Source organism: Perognathus longimembris, chromosome 14 (assembly GCF_023159225.1).
Source record: "Perognathus longimembris pacificus isolate PPM17 chromosome 14, ASM2315922v1, whole genome shotgun sequence".
Taxonomy (NCBI): Eukaryota; Metazoa; Chordata; class Mammalia; order Rodentia; family Heteromyidae; genus Perognathus; species Perognathus longimembris.
The window spans coordinates 53,788,131-53,812,468 of NC_063174.1; the positions used below are offsets into that span (position 1 = coordinate 53,788,131).

The window sequence follows — 24,338 nt, forward strand, 5'->3', positions numbered from 1 at the left end:
AGCCAATTTTCATGGTGGAAGTACTCCTACCATAGCTAGTGTCTATTTTATTTTATTTTTGAGATGGATCTTGCTAAGTAGTCCTGCCTGGTTTTGAACTTACAATCCTCCTGCTTCAGTGTTAGGGCTATAGGTATGCTACATAGATAATTTCAAGCTACGAATAGTTTAACAATCAACACATAAAAGATTTGAATATTTAAAAACCCAGCCTCCAAGTCTGGTAAAAGCAGTCTCTAGGATACTATAAAAAATGAAAAACTACAGCAAAATATCTGGACTGTCACTGGATTTTTTTTTTAAATTTCAAGAGGCATAGATACCAGACAAAGTACAATTCTGAATACTGAACATCTGGATATTTAGTAGCATATTAATGGCTGCTTAAATATTTTTATTTCTAGCCAGGCACTGGTGGCTCACACCTGTAATCCTAGCTACTCATGAGGCTTAGATCTGAGGATAACAGTTTGAAGCCAACCAGAGCAGGAAAGTCCATGAGACTCATATTTCCAATTAACCACCAGAAAACCATAAGTGGTGCTGTGGTTCAAAGTGGTAGAGCGCTAGTTTTGAGTGGAAAGGCTCAAGGACAGTGCCCAGGCCCTGAGTTCAGGCTCATAACCAAGAAAAAAAGTTTTATTTCTTTCTATATAGTCATCAATTCTATCTATTAGCATCTAACCTTCTACTTATTCATCTTCTCAGCTTAATGTTATTTATACAAAACAAACAAAATGTTTGCTTGAGGTATAAACTGAGGGATTTTTTATTTTTTATTTTTACCAGTCCTGGGACTTGAACTCAGAGCCTGGGCATTGTCCCTGAGCTGCTTTTGCTCAAGGCTAGAACTCTCTACCACTTGAACCACATCACCACTTCCAGCCTTTTCTGTTTATATGGTACTGAGGAATCAAACCCAGAGCTTTGCATGTTGGCAAGCACTCTACCACCAAGCCACATTCCCAGCCCAAACTGAGGTCATTTTTTTTTTTGCCAGTCCTAGGGCTTGAACTCAGGGCCTGAGCACTGCCCCTGGCTTCTTTTTGCTCAAGGCTAGCACTCTGCCACTTGAGCCACAGCGCCACTTCTGGCTTTTTTTCTATATATGTGGTGGTGAGGAATTGAACCCAGGGCTTCAAATATGCGAAGCAAGCCCTCTACCACTAGGCCATATCCCCAGCCCCTGAGGTAGTTTTATAAACTTTTGTTCTTGTTCAGTTTTCTTGCTCATGGTTGGTACTCTACCACTTGAGCCATGCCTCCAGTCTGGTTTTGTGCTAGTTAATTGGAAATGGAGTCTCAGGGACTTTTCTGCCTGGCTTGGCTTCCAGCCAAGATCCTCTAGAACTCAGCTTCCTGAGTAGCTAGAGTTATAGGAGCGTGCCACCCGCCTCCTGCTTCCATTTTATTTTAATAAAGTAGTTATGACCTGGTGCTGTGGTTAAAGTGGTAGAGTGCTTGCCTTGAGCAATAAAGCTCAAGGACAACACCTACACCATGAGTTCAAGCCCTAGGACTAGCACACACAGAGAAACTATTCTGCATCGTTTCAGTTACTGTAACATTAAAAAAAAAAAAAAAAAAAACCTCAAGGACGTTTTCTCTATGGCGGGACAGATCTAGCAATGCTTCTTATAATGTCTGCTTTCCCTGAGTAGGCTCAGTGAGCCCCCAGACCGTCCTGCAGCATGGCTTCCCTCCATCATCACTAATCTACAAAGTGACCTTCCACTGTCATGTGTGCAGTTCCGATTCTTCAACACTGCTCTTCTGCCGTCAAATGCGGGCAACAAGGAGTGAAGGGGATATGCGTGGAAACAGCAAAAGTGCATGACCACATGCCAACTCATGCCCACCCTTTCTCAAAGAACGGCTGGCAAGCTCTGATCCACACAGGCTTCACAAGCCACGGGCGTCTGGAAACCAGCATCGGCATCACTTAGGGGATACAAGGATGAAAGAAGACAGCAAAGCCTACTTAGTTCCCAGTTCCTCCTCGTGTTCACTTCGGTCACCGTGACCAGGTATGAAGGTTTCACCGGGATAATTCCGTACTCGCTGAAAATTTCCAAGGAAACTTGATATTGTGTGACCGGAAACTTAAAACGTGGAACCTGAAACACAAATTCCATGAGTGCATATGACATTTTCCATACGAAAATTCATCTCATTTCCTGGTGGAGAATCAGTGTGTATTCCCAATAGAGGAGCTGTTCCAAATGAAGTCCCTGGTAGGGTTTATACCTTTCAGACTGAACGAAATCCCCCAGGACTCCAGCGGCAGTACACAAACAGGGAAATTTATAACTTTCTGTTGGCCCTTCCCCCCCCCCCCCCAGGTCTTTAATGTCTTTCAAACTTTATTTTTCATTTTTATTTTTATTTATTTTTATTTTTGCCAGTCCTGGGCCTTGGACTCAGGGCCTGAGCACTGTCCCTGGCTTCTTTTTGCTCAAGGCTAGCACTCTGCCACTTGAGCCACAGCGCCACTTCTGGCCATTTTTATATATGTGGTGCTGGGGAATCGAACCCAGGGCTTCATGTATACGAGGCAAGCACTCTTGCCATTAGGCCATATTCCCAGCCCTTCATTTTTATTTTTGCTTACAGCCCTATCCTCCACCGCTTCCTGTCACTGTCCTTCAGGCCTGGGCTGCCAAGTTCAAATACAGCTCCAACACCTGCTAACAGTGTGATATTGAGCAAGTTGTGTCAGATGAGATAAATCATAGAGAAGACTTAGAGCAGTATGCAGCAGAAAACAAACGTTCAAGAAATACTGCTCTTTCAGCAATCTGAAGGTTGAGCCAAGAGGATCAAAAGCTCAAGGCCTGTCTGGGCTATGTAGTAAGACACACAGAAATAAAGGAAGAAAAGAAGGAAGGAAGGGAGGGAGGAAGGGAGGAAGGAAAGAAGGAAGGAAAGAAAGAAGGAAAGAAAAGAAAGAGAAGGGAAAAGAGATGTTATTCCAACAACATGGTTTCTATAATAACAACCCTTATAACTTACTACTTGTTGATTTTATGTCTAACCCTGTAATATATATAATCTGTGTGTGTGTGTGTGTGTGTGTGTGTGTGTGTGCGTGTCCCTGCCTTCTTTTTGCTCAAGGCTAGCACTCTACCACTTGAGCCACAGCATTACTTCCGACTTTTTCTTTTTGTGTGGTGCTGAGGAATGGAACCCAGGACTTCATGCATGCTAGGCAAGTACTCTACTGCTAAGCCACATTTCCAACCTTATGTATAACCATACAGTTAAAATATTGTCTACAAAGTCTTTTTCTATAGTGTCTTACAAGGTCTTTAAAATGCATCTACCTGAAAATTATGCCAACTGCACATATGGCTTTGCAAATGTATACACATTATTCTGATAGCCTTTGGATGTTTTAATACTAATAGAATGAAATGTTATTTGGCATAGAACCAGCTCTCTTAACATAGTATTATGTTTGCCACTATCACTAGATGGCGCTCCTTGGTCACAGAGCCTTCATCTTTAGTCTTAAGACTGATACATAGGAGACATTGAAAACTTTCTTCAATGTCTCACCCTTCACCATTATCATACAGTTAACACATCCATTTTAATAGATCGCAAGTTGCTATCATGTAAGAGTGTGTGTGTGTGTGTGTGTGTGTGTGTGTGTGTGTGTGTGTGTGGATCCCATGAGATGGACAGGGCAACGTTTTTCTTTTATTTTACAGATAAAGTTAATGAATTCCTCTAGGTATATTTAAGTTCAGGTTCTTCCAACTGTGTGTCAAATTCAGTTCTATGTTTTAACAGACTTTTTTCCTATGTCTGAATTTTCACTTTTATTCAAAGGTGCATTCTAAGTTTTATTTATCAGAAAGTAATGAATAATTTCTTACTTTTTCTTTGCAATCGGAGAAAGCCACAGAGTATGAAAGCTTCTGGTCATTTGTGCAATTACAGTCCTCCCGGTTGGAGGCGAAAGCACACTGTTTGTATTTCCCAGTTATCTGCAAACAGAAGCAACAGAGCTTGACTTGTTTATTCTGTTGCAGGGTTTCTCTGAACTGAGTTAAGTATTCAATAAATATTTTGTTCCTTGAATAAGTATAATTTCCAAGAAGTTAAAAGAGGAAAATATTCATTAGTAATAAAATAAATAGGACAAGTTGAGGGATGTAGCTTACATGTATGGTGCTTGTCTAGACACACACACACACACACACACACACACACACAGCCTACTAAAATGAGCATACAAAGTTTCTGAATTTAAACCATCTCCTTGCATGGTAATTTAAACTGAAGTGCTGTTCATAGACTACTACTTGACTTCAGTGCAGTCACTTGGGACCCCAAAACCTTTGTCATTCGCTGAACTACACTTGCAGCCTCAGCCTAATCATATATATATTCTTTTGTGCACTAGTGGTGTTTTTATTCAGGGCCTTGAGTTTGCTATGCAGGAACTCTATTGCTTGAGCTATGCATGTAGTCTTTTTTATTCTGGTATTCTTTTTCCCTTTTTGTGCTAGTCCTAGGCTTGAATTCAGGGTCTGGGCACTGTTGTGAGATTTTTTTTTTGCTCAAGGCTAGCACTCTACCAGTTGAGCCACAGCTCCACCTCCAGCTTTTTGGTGGCTAATTGGAGATTAGTGTCTGATGGACTTTTCTGCCCCCAGCTGGCTTCCAACTCTGATTCTCAGATCTCAACCTCCTGAGCAGCTAGGATTACAGGCGTGAGCTACCAGGTCTCAGTCTTTGCTTGGTCTGGCATGGATTGAGATCTTTCAATTTTATACTTCTGGCTGTAACTGGGATGATAGGCATGTACTACCACACCCGGACTTTTTCTGTTGAGATTGAGTCTTATAAGCTTCTCTGCCGGGGCTGGACTAGAATCATGATCCTTTCAATCTCAGTCTGTCACAAAGCATGGATTAGTCCTTTTGCCTTAGGTCCTGAGTACGGGACGATGGGTATATGCGACACGCTCACTTGTTCAACAGTTTTCTTTGTGGTCCTGGGATCTGAACTTGGGGCCTCCTACTTTCTAGGCAGTAATTCTACTACTTTTTTTGGCCAGTCGTGGGCCTTGGACTCAGGGTCTGAGCACTGTCCCTGGCTTCTTCCCGCTCAAGGCTAGCACTCTGCCACTTGAGCCACAGCACCGCTTCTGGCCGTTTTCTGTATATGTGGTGCTGGGGAATCGAACCTAGGGCCTCGTGTATCCGAGGCAGGCGCTCTTGCCACTAGGCCATATCCCCAGCCCGTAATTCTACTACTTGAATCAAGTTTTGATCCCATTTTCTTCAATTATTTTTCAGCTATGGTCTTTCAATTTTAGCAGGGCCAACCTGCATCATGATCCTACCTGTGACTCCACCTAACTGGGACTACAGGTGTGGACCAACACACTCACCTTATTGGTAAAATTAGAACCTCACTAAATTTTTGCTTGGGCTGGCCTCAAACTACATTCTTTCCAAATTCTGCCTGTCGAGTGGGTGGGATTTAAGAGAAGAGCCACCACACTTGGCCATTGTTCAACAAGTTTTAGGTACATCCTATCACTGACAGTATAATAACGAATACAGTAGAGAGCAAAACAGATCTTAAAAAACATGCCTCATGAACGCACCTTCTTAAGGGGTCAGAAAGTCAGTAAATAAACTAGTAAAATATACAAAACTATAGTTAATGCTAAGGAGAAAAATGGAGTAGGGGAGGCAGTCGGGAATTGGGCTGATGGAGATGGGGTTCTGCTTTCAGTGTGCAAGGCCTCATTTGGATCCTGACTTTTAAGCAAGACCCCGGGGAAGGTGACAGAGTGAATGACATGGTGTCTGGTGAAAGAGCATTCTAGAGAGTGATTTTCTGCAACTGCCAAGGCCCTGAGGTTGAAACACATGTGCTTGGCAAATCTGTGAAACAGCAAAGCGGTCTACGTGGTGGGGACAGTTGAGCTACTGGGAAGAGGTGTTGGGCTAGGGATCCGGGAAAGCCAAGTCAAAGTCATGGAGGGCCTTAGAAGGCACTGTAAAAATTTGGTTTTCATGTTGGGAAGGTGGCCTAGTGGTAGAGTGCTTGCCTAGCATGCACAGAGCCCTGGGTTCCATTCCTCAGCACCACATCAACAGAAAAAGCCGGAAGTGGCGCTGTGGCTCAAGTGGCAGAGTGCTAGCCTTGAGCAAAAAGAAGCCAGGGACAGTGCTCAGGCCCTGAGTTCAAGGCCCAGGACTGGCCAAAAAAAAAAAAAAAACCCAAACAAACCAAAGCAAACAAAAAAAATTGTTTTTTTTTCACTCTGAGTGAGGTAACAATGGAGAATCTTGAACAAACAATCAGTTTGAGGTGTGCATGCGGGGAGGTGTGTGTGAATGGGTATGAATGCCTACACAGTTGCATATGGATGCAGGCAAGTGGATGCGTTTTTCTGATACCCATGAAGTTCCACAGTGAGGATCTACCTCACAGTGTCTTTTTCCTCTGAGCCCCCAAGGCCTTCCTTTGCTCTTTCTTTCTTTCTTTTTTTTTTTTTTTGGCCAGTCCTGGGCCTTGGACTCTGGGCCTGAGCACCGTCCCTGGCCTCTTGCTCAAGGCTAGCACTCTGCCACTTGAGCCACAGCGCCCCCTCTGGCCGTTTTCCATATATGTGGTGCTGGGGAATCGAACTGAGAGCTTCATGTGTAGGAGGCAAGCACTCTTGCCACTAGGCCATACTCCCAGCCCCCTTTGTTCTTTCTTGTTCAACTTTACCTCCAGAAGGATGCTTCTAGAATGCCACGGTACTGCTGGGATTGAGCTGTTTTCTAGACAAGAACCTGATGCTGGATGGAACAGTCTTGTTTCCTTCTAGATAGCATTCCTCTCAGGGGGTGGGAAGGTATGGGATGGACCTGCCAGCATCCATTGACAAAAGATGCTCTCATTGGCCTGTTCTCTTTGAAGTTCAAATATAAGCCAGGGAGAGGTCAAGGGTAGAGTCCATTTAGATTTCTTGGCTCTAAAACTGTATCCAAGAATAGCTGTTAATGGAGAGGGGCTAAAGAAGTGTAGAAGGAAAGGGGGTAGCAATTGTAGTGATAACAATGGCAACAATAATAATTCCTGAAGCTTCTTATTTAATCCACACAGCTAGGTCCACCTATTTTACTGAGTGATTTCTTCTTTGGGGAGTCGGGGAGGGTCTTAGATTGGGACTTGGATTTAGTGCCTGCCACTTTTGCTCATTGGCTAGCACTCTACTAACTGAGCCATGCCTTCAACCCCTACTGAATGATTTCTTAAGTACAAAATTAATACCATGGGGCTGGGAATGTGGCTTCGAATGGGGACGAATGCTTGCCTAGCACGCATGAGGCACTGGGTTTGATTCCTCAGTACCACATAATCAAAAAATATAATAATAAAATTAATAAAAAATTAAAAAAGAAAAGCACACATGAATAACAACAACTGTTATTATTATTATTATTTTGCCTGTTGTGGGCCTTGGACTCGGGGCCTGAGCACTGTCCCTGGCTTCTTTGTGCCCAAGGCTAGCACTCTACCACTTGAGCCACAGCACCACTTCTGGTTTTTTCTATATATGTGGTGCTGAGGAATGGAACCCAGGGCTTCATGCATGCTAGACAAGCACTCTACTGCTAAGCCACATTCCCAGCCCCAGTGAACAACAATTATTATGAAAAAAAATGTAATACTTTGCTAGTCTATGTATAGAAAAAAATCATTTACCTGTGACTTGCGGAACAGATTTCTAGGTATGGGTTTGCTAGGATCTGCATGATAAAAATTGTCTGTGAGTGGAATAGCAATTCCCATATTGGATGGAGGCCTGTAATTTACCTGCAAGTGATAAAGCAAAGAGAATGTACAATAAATTATTACTTATGAAGATGTACTAATTTAAATATAAGTATTTTTTCCTGAAAAGCATTAAATGCAAATTTGTCCTTTTGTAGCTTAAAAAGCATTAAGGTAAATTTCTCTTCCCCAGCACTACTACCCCTTATTTTATCCAATTTCAAAAACTTCAACTCCCAGAGGAAAGTGGCCAATATAGTCATAATATTCAATGTATATAATATGAATGGCACCAGGTGATTTGAGGGGATGGGTGGGGTTGGGAAAGATGGGAGGAAATGATGAAAGGGATGATACTGGTCAAGATACATTGTGTTCATAAACTGACATGTTGAATTGAAACTTCTTTGTACTACTGCTTAATGATAATAAAATAATAAAAGATAAAACAAAATAAGCTCCAACCCATGGTAATATAACCTGGAACTTGTAAACTTGGTACCTAAAGTAACCACCATAAAGGCAATGTGACAATGTTTATACATTTTGTAAAAGAGATTTAGTGATGTTGTTAACTAAATACTTCAGGATTGGTTATTTGGTTTTATTCACAGGGAAAAAACCCATAAGTGGATAGGTAGTTAAATTCTTTTTTTTTTTTAAGGGTCATAGATTCTGACCGGGCAGAAAGTTAAAATCATGACATTGAAAAGGGACCAATTACATACATTAACGTAGGATAAGATTGCAAGATAGTATAATCAAGGTTTAAGTTACCAAGGAAACTATCATTATTTCAGAAAGTGTTTACATTTTAGAATTAAACAATTGTGATTGCAAAAGGACTGCAGTGTTCACAAATCCCTGCAAAGATATCCTGAAACAGAAGTCTATGCGCATAGAAAGAATGCACCACTGGAACTCTCACACATATATACCTAGGTTTCTTCTTCTTCTTCTTCTTCTTCTTCTTCTTCTTCTTCTTCTTCTTCTTCTTTTTTTTTTTTTTTTTGCCAGTCCCGGGGCTTGGACTCAGGGTCTGAGCACTGTCCCTGACTTCTTTTTGCTCAAGGCTAGCACTCTGCCACTTGAGTCACAGGGCCACTTCCAGCTTTTTCTGTATATGTGGTGCTGAGGAATGGAACCCAGGGCTTCATTTATATACGAGGCGAGCACTCTACCACTAAGGCCATATTCCCAGCCCCTCCCTAGGTTTCTTACTGGCAGTGTTTTGATCATGTTGAACCCCTGACTGTCTGGGTGCTCTCCACTAATCCAGTCCTCAGGCGGGATGACTGTGCTGGGCACATGGCGCATAGACCTCAGGTAACTGCAGCTGCTTTTGAGTGTGGGCACCAGCGTGGTCACGAAGCACATGGTCGAGGCTCCCCACATAAGCAAAGCCAGTGAAGTGGAACCCTGGAAATAGCCAGATAAAGAAAGACGACTTCAACTGACCTTATGGCCCTGACTGTATCCACCCAACATTCCCATGTTGAAGTGGAACCCCTGAGCCCTCAGAATATGACTGTGTTTGGATACAGGGCCTTTAAAGTGGCAACCCAAATCACATCATACTGGTGCGCCCTAATCTGGTACGAGCCACGCCTTTCTAAGACTTGGGCACAGACAACACAGACTGAGGGGTGACCACATAAGGACCAATAAGAGGACAGCCAACTATGTACCAAGAAGAGGGGCTTCAGGAGAAACAAAAACATCTAGTTCTTAGGTTTGCACTTTCCAGAACTGTAAAGTTAGTTTCTAGCCAGGCACCAGTGGTTCGTGCCTGTAATCCTAGCTACTCAGAAGGTTGAGATCTGAGGATTGTGGTTTGATGCCAGCCCAGATAGGAAAGACCTTGAGTCTCTTGTCTCCATTTAACTACCAGCTCCCTTCCAATACCACCCCCCCACACAAATACTCCCCCCCCCCAAAAAAAATAGAAGTAGAACTGTGGCTCAAAGTGGTAGAACATTAGTCTTGGGCAAAAAAGCTCAAAGATAGCACCCAGGCCCTGAGTTCAAGCCCCAAGACTGGCACACACACACACAAAAGTAAGCCTTTGTTAAGATACTACACAGTCCACGGTATTCTATTGTGGCAGCCCTAGAAGATGAATATAGTAAACAGCTAAAAAATATAGAAAGCAGTGCGCGCCTCTAGCCTCGGTACTCAGGAGACTGTGTCGAGAGAAGCACCAGGAGTTTGAGATGACCCTCGGCAACATAGTAAGACTGACAAAAAAGAAAGAATGAAAAGAAGAAGAAAAAGTAAAAGAGTGATACTAGAGGGGCTAGGGATATGGGGTAGTGGCTTGCCTCAGATACATGAAGCCCTAGGTTCAATTCCTCAGCACCATATATATAGAAAATGGCCAGAAGTAGTGCTGTGGATCAAGTGGCAGAGTGCTAGCCTTGAGCAAAAGGAAGCTAGGGACAGTGCTCAGGCCCTGAGTCCAAGGCCTAGGACTGTCAAAAAAGAAAAAGAGAAACAGAATGATAAGCTCAACCCTAAGTACCTATAGGAGAATAAGTATTAATAGGAAAATATTTCTTTCTAAAGAAATATATCATGGTTGAATTATAATATATTTCAGCTGGAATTAGAATACAATATAGAAAAATGAACAGGGATCAAAAAGGACTTAATTAGGGCTGGGGATATAGCCTAGTGGCAAGAGTGCCTGCCTCGGATACACGAGGCCCTAGGTTCGATTCCCCAGCACCACATATACAGAAAACGGCCAGAAGCAGCGCTGTGGCTCAAGTGGCGGAGTGCTAGCCTTGAGTGGGAAGAAGCCAGGGACAGTGCTCAGGCCCAGAGTCCAAGGCCCAGGACTGGCCAAAAAAAAAAAAAAAAAAAAAGGATTTAATTAAATAACACTATTACATCCAATTCAGGTCTACGGGGTTTCCTTCAGTCACTTAGTTATTTGCTTTGCTGATGAATAAAACAACTTTCTTGTGTTTGTGTCTCTCACTCCTGTTTGGCTTTTTCCACTCAAAGCTGGCATTTTATCACTTGAGCCACACCTCCACTTCCAGTTCTTTGCTGGTTAATTGGAGATAAAAGTCTAGTGGCTTGTTCTGCCCTGGTTCGCTTTGAGCCACAGTCCTCAGATCCTAGCCTCCAACGTAGAAGGATTACAGGCATGAGCCATCACGACCAGGCTTTACAATAACTTTCTGTTGGTCTGCATTTTGAAAAAAAATCCACATAGCAATCTTTATTTAATATAGATTTTCAGTAGAGATTTATGCATAGTTAGTGTGTGTGTGTGTGTGTGTGTGTGTGTGTTTCTTCATGCTTTTTGTTCTTGTTGTTGTTGGTTGTGGGGCCTGAATTCAGTGCTTGGGTACTGTCCCTGAGACTTGTTGTGCTGAAGGCAAGCGCTCTACTACTTGAACCACAGCACCACTTCTGGTTTTGAGTGGTTAACTGGAGATAAGAGTCTCATGGGGACTTTCCTGTTTGGGCTGGCTTCAAGCTATGATCCTCAGATCTCAGCCTCCTGAGTATCTAGGATTATAGACAGTCATGAACCACAGGCACCCTGTTTCATGCATTTTAAAAAATTGTTATGAAGGTAATACACAGAGGGGTGACAGCTACATAAGTCAAGGAATGAGTACATTTCAACATAGTGTCTAGTGAATACCACTGCTGCATTGGTTCACCCTCTGTCCTACCCTTTCTAGTAAATACATTTGATCCTTGAGAATTTTTAAACATAAACTTGATAAAATTCTGACTGGAATTTTCTTGTATTTTTGAAACTTTAAAAATGCAGAAGTACTAACAACTGTAGTGGTGTGGTAGACTGTGGTAATACAGGTTTGCCCTTGCTTCCATGGTTTGTAGTTGCTACAAATGATGTGTTTTTGCATGCTCTATGATTTGATATGTGATAAACTCTTGGGGACCAGCTGTAGTACTCTTGGGAGGTGGTGGGATCTTTAATAAAAGATAGGGCCTAGTGGAATGGACTTAGGTCATTGGGGGTATGACCTTGAAGGAGCCTTTGGGACCCAGACCTTTTCCTCTCTTTTGGCTTCCCAGAGCCATGAGATAAACAGGCCTCCTCTACCGTGTGCTCTTGCCTTGTTATACTGTGCTGCTACAGGCCCAAAGGAACAGGACCAAGAGACTGGAGTCTGGAGCCTCTGAAACTATGAGACACCGCAAACATTTCTTCCTTATACATTTATAATACATTACCTTTGCTAAACATGAAACTCAAGCAAGGCACAACTACTAAAAGAAACACAGAGGACTAAAGGCACAAGTTATGTAACATGCAAGGGAGCAAGTAGACGAGTCCTGAATGTTGGAACTGATCCGGTGTTTATGACAATTCCATGGGAAGGGGAGAAAATAGAGTTTAAGGGGCCCCAATGGAAACTGAACAAGAAACTGTTCAATTGAAAAAAATCCACATAATTTTCTTTGCGTTTCAACTCAAACTGTTAAATTTCTTTTTTAAAAAGAAAATTGAGAGATATAACAGTCAACTGGTTTTTATATAATACCTAAGTACTTTTTATCTTATTAATTATTATGATTATTTTAGATAAAGTCTTGTTAAGTTGCTAGGACGGTCTAGATCTCACAGTCTTCCTGTCTGAGCTTCCAACTAGCTGGGATTATAGGTATGTAACACTGTTGCCAGGATTCCAATATTATTTCTGAATAATTTAACGATGATATGTCATTGTTGTTATGGGACATATAATATATATTTTTTGGTGCCAGTCCTAGGTCTTGAACTTGAGGCCTACATGCTGTCTCTGAGCTTTTGTGCTCAAGGCTAGCACTCTACCACGTGAGCCACAGCTCTGCTTCCAGCTTTTTGTTGGTAACTTGGAGATGAGCCTTTCAGGCTTCCCTGCCCAGGCTGGCTTTGAATGGTGATCCTCAGATTACAGCTTCCTGAATAAGTAGGATGATAGGCATGAGTCATTGGCACCTTGGCTTAATACACATGTTTTATTTTAAAGATGTGTATTTAAGTATGTAGAAATGAAATGATATCATGCCAACTATTTACTTCAAAATGTATCAGAATATAAACAAAATTAAATAGGGATGATAAAAAGTAGTAAAATTTTTTAAGTACTGACTAATCTGGATGATGAGTATATGGACATTCTATTTTTCTGTGTGTTTGAAAGTTTTCATAATACAAAGAGTTGAGAATTTGTAGAAAAACATTTATTGAAAAGATTAAAATATAGTTAAGTGGAATGAGCAAATTTTTAAAAAATATACATATATATTAGAGAGAGAGAGAGAGGGTCAGTTCCCAGTTTTAGGGGAAAAATAAATAAGAAGTTAATAGCTGGGCTGGGAATGTGGCCTAGTGGCAAGAGTGCTTGCCTCGTATATATGAAACCCTGGGTTCAATTCCTCAGCACCACATATATAGAAAAAAGCCAGAAGTGGCGCTGTGGCTCAAGTGGCAGAGTGCTAGCCTTGAGCAAAAAGAAGCCAGGGACCGTGCTCAGGCCCTGAGTTCAAGGTCCAGGACTGGCCAAAAAAAAAAAAAAAAAAAAAGTTAATAGCTGCTGAGCATTTCCAAGATGACAGATGTTGTTTTGTTTTTACTTTTTTTTCTTAAAAAATTTTTTTTTGCAGTGCTGAGGATCAGATCCAAGGTCTCATACAGATTAGATGAGAGCTCTACCGCTGAGCTACATAATGAGCTAGATCATGTTTTAGGTGTTCTACTTATATTTTCACATTTAATTTTCAAAATGATCCCAAATTACTATTGGTCTCTTTTTTGATAGATTTTTTTTTTCTTGTCGGTAGTAGGGCTTGAATTCTAGGCCTGGACACTGTCCCTGAGCTCAAGCATAGTGCTCTACTACTTGGAGTCACAGCACCACTTCTGATTTTCTGGTGGTTAATTGGAGATAAGAGTCTCAGGGACTTTCCTTCCCAGGCTAGCTTTGAATCACCATTCTCAGCTCTCAGCCTCCTGAATAGCTAGGATTACAGGTGTGAGCCACTGGAGCCAGGCTAATATATTATTTTTAAACATTAATTTTATTTATTTTTTGATTGTGTGGTACCAAGGAATTGAACCCAGGGCCTCATGCATACTAGGCAAGCATTCTGCCACTAAGCCACATCCCCAGCACTATGGGTCTCTTTTATAGACAAGGAAACTTAGTCACCATCAAGTACTTTTCCTAATGTCACAAGACAGTGTAGAAGTGAGAACTAAACAATGTCATCTTCAGTGTGCACACCTTCAACCTCTGTTCTGAACTTTCGCCCTTCCTTTCTTAATAGCAAAAAGTTAAAATGCTTAGCCATTCTTAATCAGTAGGATTATATATTTTTCCTTCTTTTTCTTAGCTTACATTCTACATTTTCTATAATTAAGAGACATTTTTGTAAGTAAAGAAAATCTTACTTGACGTAAACTTCTGCTAGTCACAGAAATGTCCATTGAATAACTATCAGTACTGTCAAAAGAGCCATTTACTGTAACATCCAACAAATTTGGGTTTCCAATTACTACTCTAATCAATGGGATAGTAAGTGTCCGAGTACCTATGGAAGTGATGTCAACAGTTAATATTACATGATGAAAACTGTAAGCAAAATTTAATAAGGATTGGCTAATTAGGTAGAACACCTACAGAATGTATTCCAAAGGCTACCTATTGTCTGTACTTTTGATTATTTTGTGCTAGTACTGGGCATTGAATTAAGGGCCTTGACACTACTGGTTCCTTAGCTTTAAAAAAAATTTTTTTTTTGCCAGTCCTGGTGCTTGAACTCAGGGCCTGAGCACTGTCCCTGGCTTCTTTTTGCTCAAAGCTAGCACTCTTACCTCTTGAGCCACAGCGCCACTTCTGGCCTTTTCTATATATGTGGTGCCGAGGAATCAAACCCAGGGCTTCATGTACACAAGACAAGCACTCTACCACTAGGCAGTATTCCCAGCCCCTGTTCCTTAGCATTGTACTGAAGGCTGGCACTCTACCACTTGAGCCGTACTTCCACTTCTGGATTTATTTGTTTATTTGTGCTGGTACTGGGACTTGAACTCATGGCTTGGGCACTGTCTTTGAGCTTTTTTGCTCAAGGCTGGCATTCTACCACTTAAGCCACAGTACCACTTCTGGGGTTTCGGTGCCTAATTGGAGATAAGAGGCTCATGGACTTTCCTACCCTGGCTGAAGGTTCAAAAACCGTGATTCTCAAATCTCAGCCTCCTGAGTAGCTAGGATTATGGACATGAGACAGTGGTACCTGGCTTTGTGTTAGCAATTTTTAAAAATAAAGGCAACTTGAATAGTTCTAAGGAACATCTAACCTCACAAATATTTTTTTTCAGAGAACTATTTCTTTTCTGCATTCATCCATCATTCCTTACATTCAAACAAATAGCCAGGTCACTGGGATAATATTGATTAATAGGTATTTTAGGTACAACCTTCTATGTCTGGGAGCAGTGGGAAGCTGCTGACCCTTTGAGTAACTTAATATTTCTTCAAAGTTTTGTTCTGTGTGTTTTTTTTGCAGGTGGGGGGGGGCGATTGTTTCAGAGAAACTTACAAGGAATCATCCCAAACTGTTCTTTCAGTGGCTCACTCTTTTTAAGTGACCTAGAGTAAATTTTGCTCACCGTAATTCTATGTTTTTTTTTTTTTTTTTTTTTGCCAGTTCTGGGGCTTGGGACTCAGGGCCTGAGCACTGTCCCTGGCTTCTTTTTTGCTCAAGGCTAGCACTCTACCACTTGAGCCACAGTGCCACTTCTGGCCATTTTCTATATATGTGGTGCTGAGGAATTGAACCCAGGGCTTCACATATAAGAGGCAAGCACTTTACCACTAAGCCATATTCCTCGCCTGCTCACCGTAATTCTAAAATTTCTGCCTAGAGATAGTCCCAGTTGTCTTTGCGGGGGGGTGGGGTGGGGAGGGGGGAAGGGGCCCATGCAGTGTGTGACCAGTGCTTCTTTTGCTAAAGGCTAGTGTTCTACTGCTAGATCCACGGCTCTACTTCCAGCTTATTTGAGATAAGAGTCTCATGAACTTTCCTGTCCAGGCTAGCTTTAAACCATGATCCTCAGATCTCACCTTCCTGGCTAACTAGAGTGAGCCACAGAGTCCAGCTGTTGCTACTAATTTTTTTTTTTTTTTTTGCTAGTCCTGGGGTTTGAACTCTGGGCCTGGGCCCTGTCCCTGAGCTTCTTTCAGCTCAAGGCTAGCGCTCTACCACTTGAGGCACAGCGCCACTTCCAGTTTTCTGGTGATTAACTGGAGATAAGAGTCTCTGAGGGCTGGGAATATGGCCTAGTGGCAAGAGTCTCTGAGACTTTCCTGTCCAGGCTGGCTTTAAATCGGAATCCTCAGATCTCAGCCTCCTGGGTAGCTACGATTACAGGCGTGAGACACCAGCACCTGGCTGATGCTACTGTTCTTATCAGAGGAATGCAAATAATTACGGAAGCCAAAGTAAATATGAGAGTATATTTTATATTCAAGGAAAGAAATAATAATCCTTTTGATTTTTCCTCAGGAAAAACAAACTTACCTTTTGTTTTGGGTATGACCTTAACAGAGATCTTCTGAGTGTTTCCCACGTCAATGTATTTCACAGAGTTGATGGACTGACCCTCATCAAGTTGCTGTAGCAAATAATTACAGGGTCTCACAAATATTTTCCATTTTCGTCCATTCTTTTCTCCAAAGTCATGTAAGAACCACTGGCCAGTTAGAAAAGTAATATTTTTGGGCACACTCCTAGGCATAGTAGCAAAAGCCAAAGCATTCTTCGTATCTATAATCTCTAGGATCAGGAAACTGCTGTAGCCAGGAATGACCACTGTCTTCTCTATATCCATAGCTTGAAATGAGGCATTGGGGTCTGGAGGTCAAAGAGGAAGGAGAGAACACACTTGCCGCATTTCAAGCTGCAATCCAAATGTATTTTTGAGGTTTATTATGAATACATCACACATAAACTTCTACTCTAATGTTTACTATGAAACATACATGAATTGTCAGTAGGACAAACACATGGAAGGCCAAAGAAAGAAAGCTCATCTTCCTCCTTCTTTATCAGTCTGCTTCTTTACCTCCCTCCTTCGCTCCCTCTCCCTCTCTTGTTCTCTTTTTCTCTCTCCCCTCCCGTCCTTCCTTCCTTCTTTCCTTCCTTCCTTCCTTCTTTCTTTCCTTCTTTCCTTCCTTCTTCCTTCCTTCCCTCCCTCCCTTCCTTCCTTCCTTCCTTCCTTCCTTCCTTCCTTCCTTCCTTCCTTCCTTCCTTCCTTTTCCTTTCTTTCTTTCTTTCTTTCTTTCTTTCTTTCTTTCTTTCTTTCTTTCTTTCTTTCTTTCTTTCTTTCTTTCTCTCTCTCTCTTTCCTCCCTCCCTCCCTCCCTCCCTTCCTTCCTTTCCTGCTATCTTGTTTTTAGATTTTTATGTTGCCCAGGGCTCAAGCAATTCTCCTATGCATACTCCCAAATCTTTAGGTTACAGTAGGTGCACATTAACATATTATAAATAAACAAATATAATGGAGAAAGATTGTTTTTGTGTGTGTACATATGTGATCTAATGCAGGGCCTTTTCATATGCGAAACAGATGCTCAACTACTGAGTTATATTTTCACCAATAAAATGGTCTTTATTGTCTGTATAAAATATCCTAGTTGGGTGCCCATCTCTATTGATAAAACAGAAATGGAATTCTAGGCATGTATTATTATATTATGAACAAGTGAGTTATATCCAAAGTGTATTAAACTTTGACAAGTTGCCATTTGGACTAGAGCTGTGAATGTAGTTCAGTAGTAGAGCACTTGCCTAGCATTTGCAAGACTCTAGGTTTGAGCTCCATCATTGCAAAACAAAATTAGTTAAGATAAAAAGAAACAAGTGCTCTACAAAGGACGTAGACAGTCTTTAAAAGATTTTTTTTCACTTTTTATAACCATCAGAGATGTGTTATATGTGTATACTCACTTTGTGGGTCAAGAACAAGTTTATAGGAGGAAGTACTAGTCTCCTCAAAGGAAAGAGAGCTATACAAACAAGAGCTCTCATTTGCTTCTTCTACTGCGAAGGGTTCTAGCACTTCAGTAAGGACTGAGGATAAAAATCCTACAGGCTCTTCATGGTGCAGGACCTGCTTCACATAAGCGATTCCAGCTTTACTAAAAACAAACAAGACACAAAATAGTTTGCATAGCCAAGTGGCTTAACTGAACCAACTTATGAAACGTCCAGTTTACAAATAAGATATACCATTCTGGGCATATAGATACTTGGTCACCATTTATTCAAACTAGTTAGTTGTCAATAAAGTGACAACTACAGTTTTGTACCTCAAAATTAGTGAAGATTTATATTCCTTCCTTCCTTCCTTCCTTCCTTTCTTCCTTCCTCCCTTCCTCCCTTCTTTCTTTCTTTTTTTTTTTTTTTTTTTGGTTGTGTTTGGGTGTACCCAGGCCCTAACAAATGGAAAAGCAAGTATTTTACCAGTGAGCCAACTTTTTGTTTGGTCCAAGATTAGGACTTGAACTCAGTATCTGACACTTTTGTTCACTGGCTGGCACTCTACCACCTGAACCATGCCTCTAACCCCTAATAACACATATTGATGAGGAACACACAGAACAAAACACATCTTAGTCTAATGTTTTTTTTTTTATCTGACACTTTTGTTCACTGGCTGGCACTCTACCACCTGAACCATGCCTCTAACCCCTAATAACACATATTGATGAGGAACACACAGAACAAAACACATCTTAGTCTAATGTTTTTTTTTTATCTGAAGATGCTCAAAACTAGTTTTCCCCTGTTCATCCCTCAACTGCAGCTTTCTTTGAGACCATGTAACAAAGGCCAGATTACGTTTTTTAAGTTTAAATTTTAAACTTGGGGTTGGAACTTAGGTTCTCACCCTCCCATTCAGCGTTTTCCCTCTAGGCTGTTGCTCTACTGCTTGGACCCCAGCTCTGCTGTCAGCTATGTGGTGGTCAAGTGCAGGCAAGAGTCTCACAGACATGCCTACTGCAGCTGGCTTCAGATCTTGGGTAGCTAGGATTACAAGCATGAGCCACCAACACCCAGATAAAGTTTAAACTTAAAAAAAAAAAAGAATGTTATACAGAAACTGGAGCTGTGGCTCAAGTGATAGAGCATAAGATTTGAGCAAAAAAGCTCAGGGTCAGCATCTAAGCCCTGAGTTCAAGCCCCAGGACCAGCACAAAACAAAACAAAACCCAACTCCCAAATTATTAATCAGGATAGCAAAAAAGTATTCAGTGCTATTTTCCATATTAAACAAGCTAATATTTCAGTACAATGTAACTATACAGAATAGATACAGTAAACATGTTCACAAAACAAATTCTACTAGCTTAGAACAGGCTGAAAAAAAACATGATAGTCACTTTTGTAATAATGAAAATACAAATGATTAAAATATTGAGATGGCAATTTACAAAGAGCCAAGTGTGTGTGTGTGTGTGCGCGCGCATGTGTGTGTGTGTGTCTGTGTATATTCACCAAGTGCTATGGTTCCTATAAAATATGAATAGTTAGATGCTAACATATAAAACATTATGAACATTTTAGGAAATAAAACAATATATTTTCAGCTACTGAGGAGGCTGAGATCTGAGGATCATGGTTTCAATCTAGACAGGGCAGGAAAAAGTCTATGAGGCTCTTATCTCCAATTAACCACCAAAAAGCCAGAACCTGAGCTGTTGGTAGAGTGGGAGAGTACTAGTCTTGAGCAAACAGCTCAGGGACAGCTCCCAGACCCTGAGTTCAAACCCTCCTCCCCAAAAGCACACAAAATTAGAATCTAAAGATCAGTAGTCAGTCTAAGTAAGTATTAGGTATATTATTCTTTACCCAGAATGTATCAGTTTTGAAAAGTGAAAATTTCGAAACCTCTTCCTGCGTATTACGTCCTGAGGTTGATTCAGAGGTACGTATGCAAAGAAAGCCATCTCATTACGAGAGATATACTGTGGAGCAAGCGCAGTCTCAAAGCCCAAATCAGGAGCCTGGAATTGAAGAAAACATTTATTTAAAATGTTACACTTCAATTAGGATGCAATTTAAATCACAAATTTGTTTCCACTTCATATCAATACTGTTTCACTTATCATCTGGAGTAATAATATAGATGAATATCTATTAATATCTTTGAATATCCATTCGTTCTGGGCGCCACTGGCTCACGTCGGTAATCCTAGCTTCTCAGTAGGTTGAGGACTGAGGATCATGGATGGATCAAACCCAGCCCAGGCAAGAAAGTGTATACACACACACACACACACACACACACACACACACACACACATGTACAAGGAAAATGTGTTTTTCTGTTGAGGAAAAAAAGATGGCAAAGGTGCAGTTTAAGATTCTAGTGCCCTGGGCTGGGAATATGGCCTAGTGGCAAGAGCGCTCCCCTCGTATACTTGAAGCCCCGGGTTTGATTTCCCAGCACCACATATACAGAAAATGGCCAGAAGTGGCGCTGTGGCTCAAGTGGCAGAGTGCTAGCCCTGAGCAAAAAGAAGCCAGGGACAGTGCTCAGGCCCTGAGTTCAAGCCCCAGGACTGGCAAAAAAAAAAAAAAAAAAAGGTTCTTGTGCCCTTTGTAGAAGGCTGCAATGGAAATGTCTGCAGAGGTATCAGGAAACTCGGTCTCCATTGTGTGTATGGAGTCAGGGGCTACAAGTTTTAGAACTAGGTTCTTACTCAGAGTTTCATTTACAAAAGAAACTGTCAATACTAAGGCTCCTGACTGTGACTTTTGCATGGCATGTCTCTTCTCATTTCTTCTAATTCACAGACTTGCTCTTGTAGCCACCTTTGGCCTTCTTTTCAACAGGACCAATCCTGGCCCTGACACATTTGGGAACTGTTAGAGGTGAGAAGTAGGTACTCATCCTGAGGTGCCAGACTTTGAAGTCAGGCCCCACCACGTGAACCCCATTTTAGAATCGAACCCTGAGCCAATCAGATTTGTACCTGTGTTCTAATCTTGCTTGCACAGCTGATTGTTGTAACCTTGTTCTTTGCCTTTATAAGCCCTGTGTAATCACAGCTCGGGGCTTCCTCCTAACCTCCGCTGTGTCGGTGGGTAGGACGAGGCCCGAGTTGGCAGCTCGTTAAATAAACCCTTGCCTTGCTTTTGCATTTCGGAGTGTCTGAATCTCGGTGGTCTTCTTGGGGGTGGTCTTGCGACTTGGCACAACATTTGGGGGCTCGTCCGGGATGGCCCCAGAGACCCCGAGATCCCAGACTCCGAAGGTAAGAAAACAGCGCTGTTCATTTGTCTTGTCCTGTAATTTGTCTGTTTGTCTGTTTTGCTTTTGCTTATACTTGTAGGGCGCGAGTCAGTTTGGTTTTTGGCCGGAACTGACCAGGAGGGCCTCCTAAACGAGACTCAACCCGCCCACCTTGTACTTGGGTCTGCTCCTTCTGCTTATCTGGCAGGAGGTTGTGGGCCAACTCGGGTCCACTCCTTCTGCACCCTTGCAGGAGGTTGTGGGCCAACTCGGGTCCACTCCTTCTTGCAGGAGGTTGTGGGCCAACTCGGGTCCATTCCTTCTGTACCCTTGTAGGAGGTTGTGGGCCAGCTTGGGAGATCTCCAACTCGTAGCTTTTCTTAGGCCTGTGTATTTTCCTCCTTTTGTATTAATTGTTTTGTTTTTGTAGCCTTTTGGAAGAAATTTGGAAGTAAAATTGTCCTAAATAATTATTGCAAAGTGAGAAAAGGAGAATTATGGCTACCAAAATGTTTAATTGCCATTCCAGCTTCTTTGTAGGTTTTTTTGTAACAGTTTCCAGCAGGCCCACAGAGAAGCACAGGTGATTCCTACAAGTTTGTCAAGATCTAATACTGACCCTTAATAAGTTCCAGGTAAGAGAGCATGCTTAAAAACTACTTCTGTGTGGACCACCTTGTTGCTTATAATTGGAGTAAAGTGGCCCCTTATAAGACTCATTGATCTGAATCTGCGGTTCGAAGCCAGCCTGGGCAAAGAAAGGTCCCTGTGAGAGATTTGTCTCTAATCAGCCAGCAGAGTGCTGGGAATGGAGTTGTGTGGAGCTCAAAGTGGTACGGTGCTAGTCTTAAGCTGGAGAGCTGAGGGACAGCACTCAGGCCCTGAGTCCAAGTCAAAAGTCACTCCTCCTGGGACAAAAGTGATGGAGCATCCAGAGGCAGTAAGCCACTGCTTGGATGGCAGAGATGGTGTCAGATCCTAGAGTCACTACTGTTGGCCTTTCAAAAGTTAAAGCCGGGAAGTCCTAGAAGAATAGTTCATAAGCATGCCTTTCCAATGCCCATGTCTGTCTACTGGGCAGGAATTTGCCAGTCATCTGTGATAGTGGTTAGTAAGGGTAAGTTTGTCAAATGAGAGGATAGATTAAAATCTCACCCCCCGCATTTACTCAAAGCCCTGACTGGCAGTGAGAATTTTAAGCTCATAGATCTGTTTAGTAAAGAAAGCTTGTTGACCTGAGATTGTTTGTAGACACCTTTTCAGGATGGGTTGAAGTCTATCCAACAAAGCATGAGACTGTGAATGTAGTGGCTAAGAAGATCCTGGAAGACCCAACTCAGCCGCTTTGCCTTCGCCTCAAGAAAAGAAAGTTAGACTGAATATTGTTATAATTTTCTTTTTGCCTTCTTTCCTTACTACCCTGGCTAGTGTTAATGTTATTTTGGCAGCTCACTCCAAAGTGAGGTGAATCCTGCAGTCCCTTGGTAAAGTAGACTAAGGTTATAGGTTCCTGGCTAGGTAAGGTCAACACCCCTGAGTCAGCCTGAAGAAATTACAGAAGATGGATGATCTTCACCCATCAGCCCCCCTTTAAAACCGAGGGACCAGAGTTATTTTCGGATACTACTTTTGGCCCTACTGGCCCATGCCTTACCTCTATATCATCCCCTAGACATGCAAGCCATTGAAATGGACAGAATGGAGCCATGATTGGCTCCCAAGGTACCAAAAAGAAAAAGGGGGAAATGAGGTGCCAGACTTTGAAGTCAGGCCCCACCACGTGAACCCCATTTTAGAATCGAACCCTGAGCCAATCAGATTTGTACCTGTGTTCTAATCTTGCTTGCACAGCTGATTGTTGTAACCTTGTTCTTTGCCTTTATAAGCCCTGTGTAATCACAGCTCGGGGCTTCCTCCTAACCTCCGCTGTGTCGGTGGGTAGGACGAGGCCCGAGTTGGCAGCTCGTTAAATAAACCCTTGCCTTGCTTTTGCATTTCGGAGTGTCTGAATCTCGGTGGTCTTCTTGGGGGTGGTCTTGCGACTTGGCACAACAATCCTAATGGGGATGTTGGCATGGACACTGTTGCTAGGTGACAAAGAAATGTGTGGCTCACTGATGCACCATGCAATCCCTCCAAGACCAATTCGCTATCATTATAAATACTTTTTACATTTAAATTTTTTATAGTTTTAATTTTGGGAACTTCCTAAGAAAGGGGAAGAGTGGGAAAGAATGTAGCTATAAAGACAGGCCCCGGATCCAGTTGCCTTACATCTCAATGTCAGTAAAGAACCAGTTGCATAGTTTTTGTCTATTATTATTATTATTATTATTATTATTATTTTGTCAGTCATGAGGCTTGAACTCTGGGCCTTGGCGCTGTCCCTGAGCTCTTCAGCTCAAGGCTAGTGGTCTATCACTTGAGCCACAGCACCACTTCCTGCTTTTCTGGTGGTTTATTGGATATAAGAATCTCATGGACTTTCCTGCCCAGGCTGGCTTTGAATTGCGATCCTCAGATCTCAGCTTCCTGAGTAACTAGGATTACAGGTGTGAGCCATCAGCGCCCAGCTTTCTTATCAATTATTTATCCTCCTTGTGCCATTTTCCTCATAAGTAAAATGAAGATAAATAGTTGTTATAAAACAAAAGAGTTTTAGCTGGGCACAGGGCACTCCCTCTCCACTGGAACATGACTTGGTAAGTGGAATGGGAAATTTTTATTAAATGATAACTTGGAGTGAAGAGCTCAAAGACAGCCCCCAGGCCCTGAGTACACACACACACACACACACACACACACACACACACACACACACACACACGTTTGCTTCTTTGCTGATATATTGATGACTGTTCATTTTCATGACTCCATGGCCAATGACAAGCACATAGATCTATATAACCTCACAAGTACCCTATTACACATTACCATTATTCTAAGAATCTGTATCTAGTGTCATTTATGCAGAACATTAAAAACTCTGTCTTATGTTGGGATCAAAGAAACTAGAGAGCAAAGAGTTAACATGAAAGAAGAAAGTGAGCCCAAATTCATGTTTCATTAAGGCCAACCTTAGGAAGTAGAGAATCAACCCAATAACAAGGGATATAATTTAGAAGATCTGATGTTGTTCTGCTGTGAAGATATTTGCATGAAGAGATCCTGGGTAGATCTAAGCTCTGTAGCCTTGTGTGGGACTTAAATTTTTTGTTGTTGTTGAGTTTAAGTAACTACACATATTTTACTGTACACTTTTTAACCTTTAC

General features: G+C 41.9%; 1 protein-coding gene across 1 annotated transcript in view; it reads right to left on the minus strand.

The window, feature by feature from the left end:
• Positions 1–24,338, minus strand: part of Catsperb (cation channel sperm associated auxiliary subunit beta) — a 68,345-nt gene that overhangs the window by 4,563 nt on the left and 39,444 nt on the right. The window contains 8 exon segments of the mRNA XM_048362015.1: positions 1,982–2,117; positions 3,882–3,992; positions 7,723–7,833; positions 9,013–9,210; positions 14,216–14,355; positions 16,348–16,680; positions 17,775–17,965; positions 19,680–19,834. Of these exon segments, the coding sequence (XP_048217972.1) occupies positions 1,982–2,117; positions 3,882–3,992; positions 7,723–7,833; positions 9,013–9,210; positions 14,216–14,355; positions 16,348–16,680; positions 17,775–17,965; positions 19,680–19,834 (1,375 nt within the window).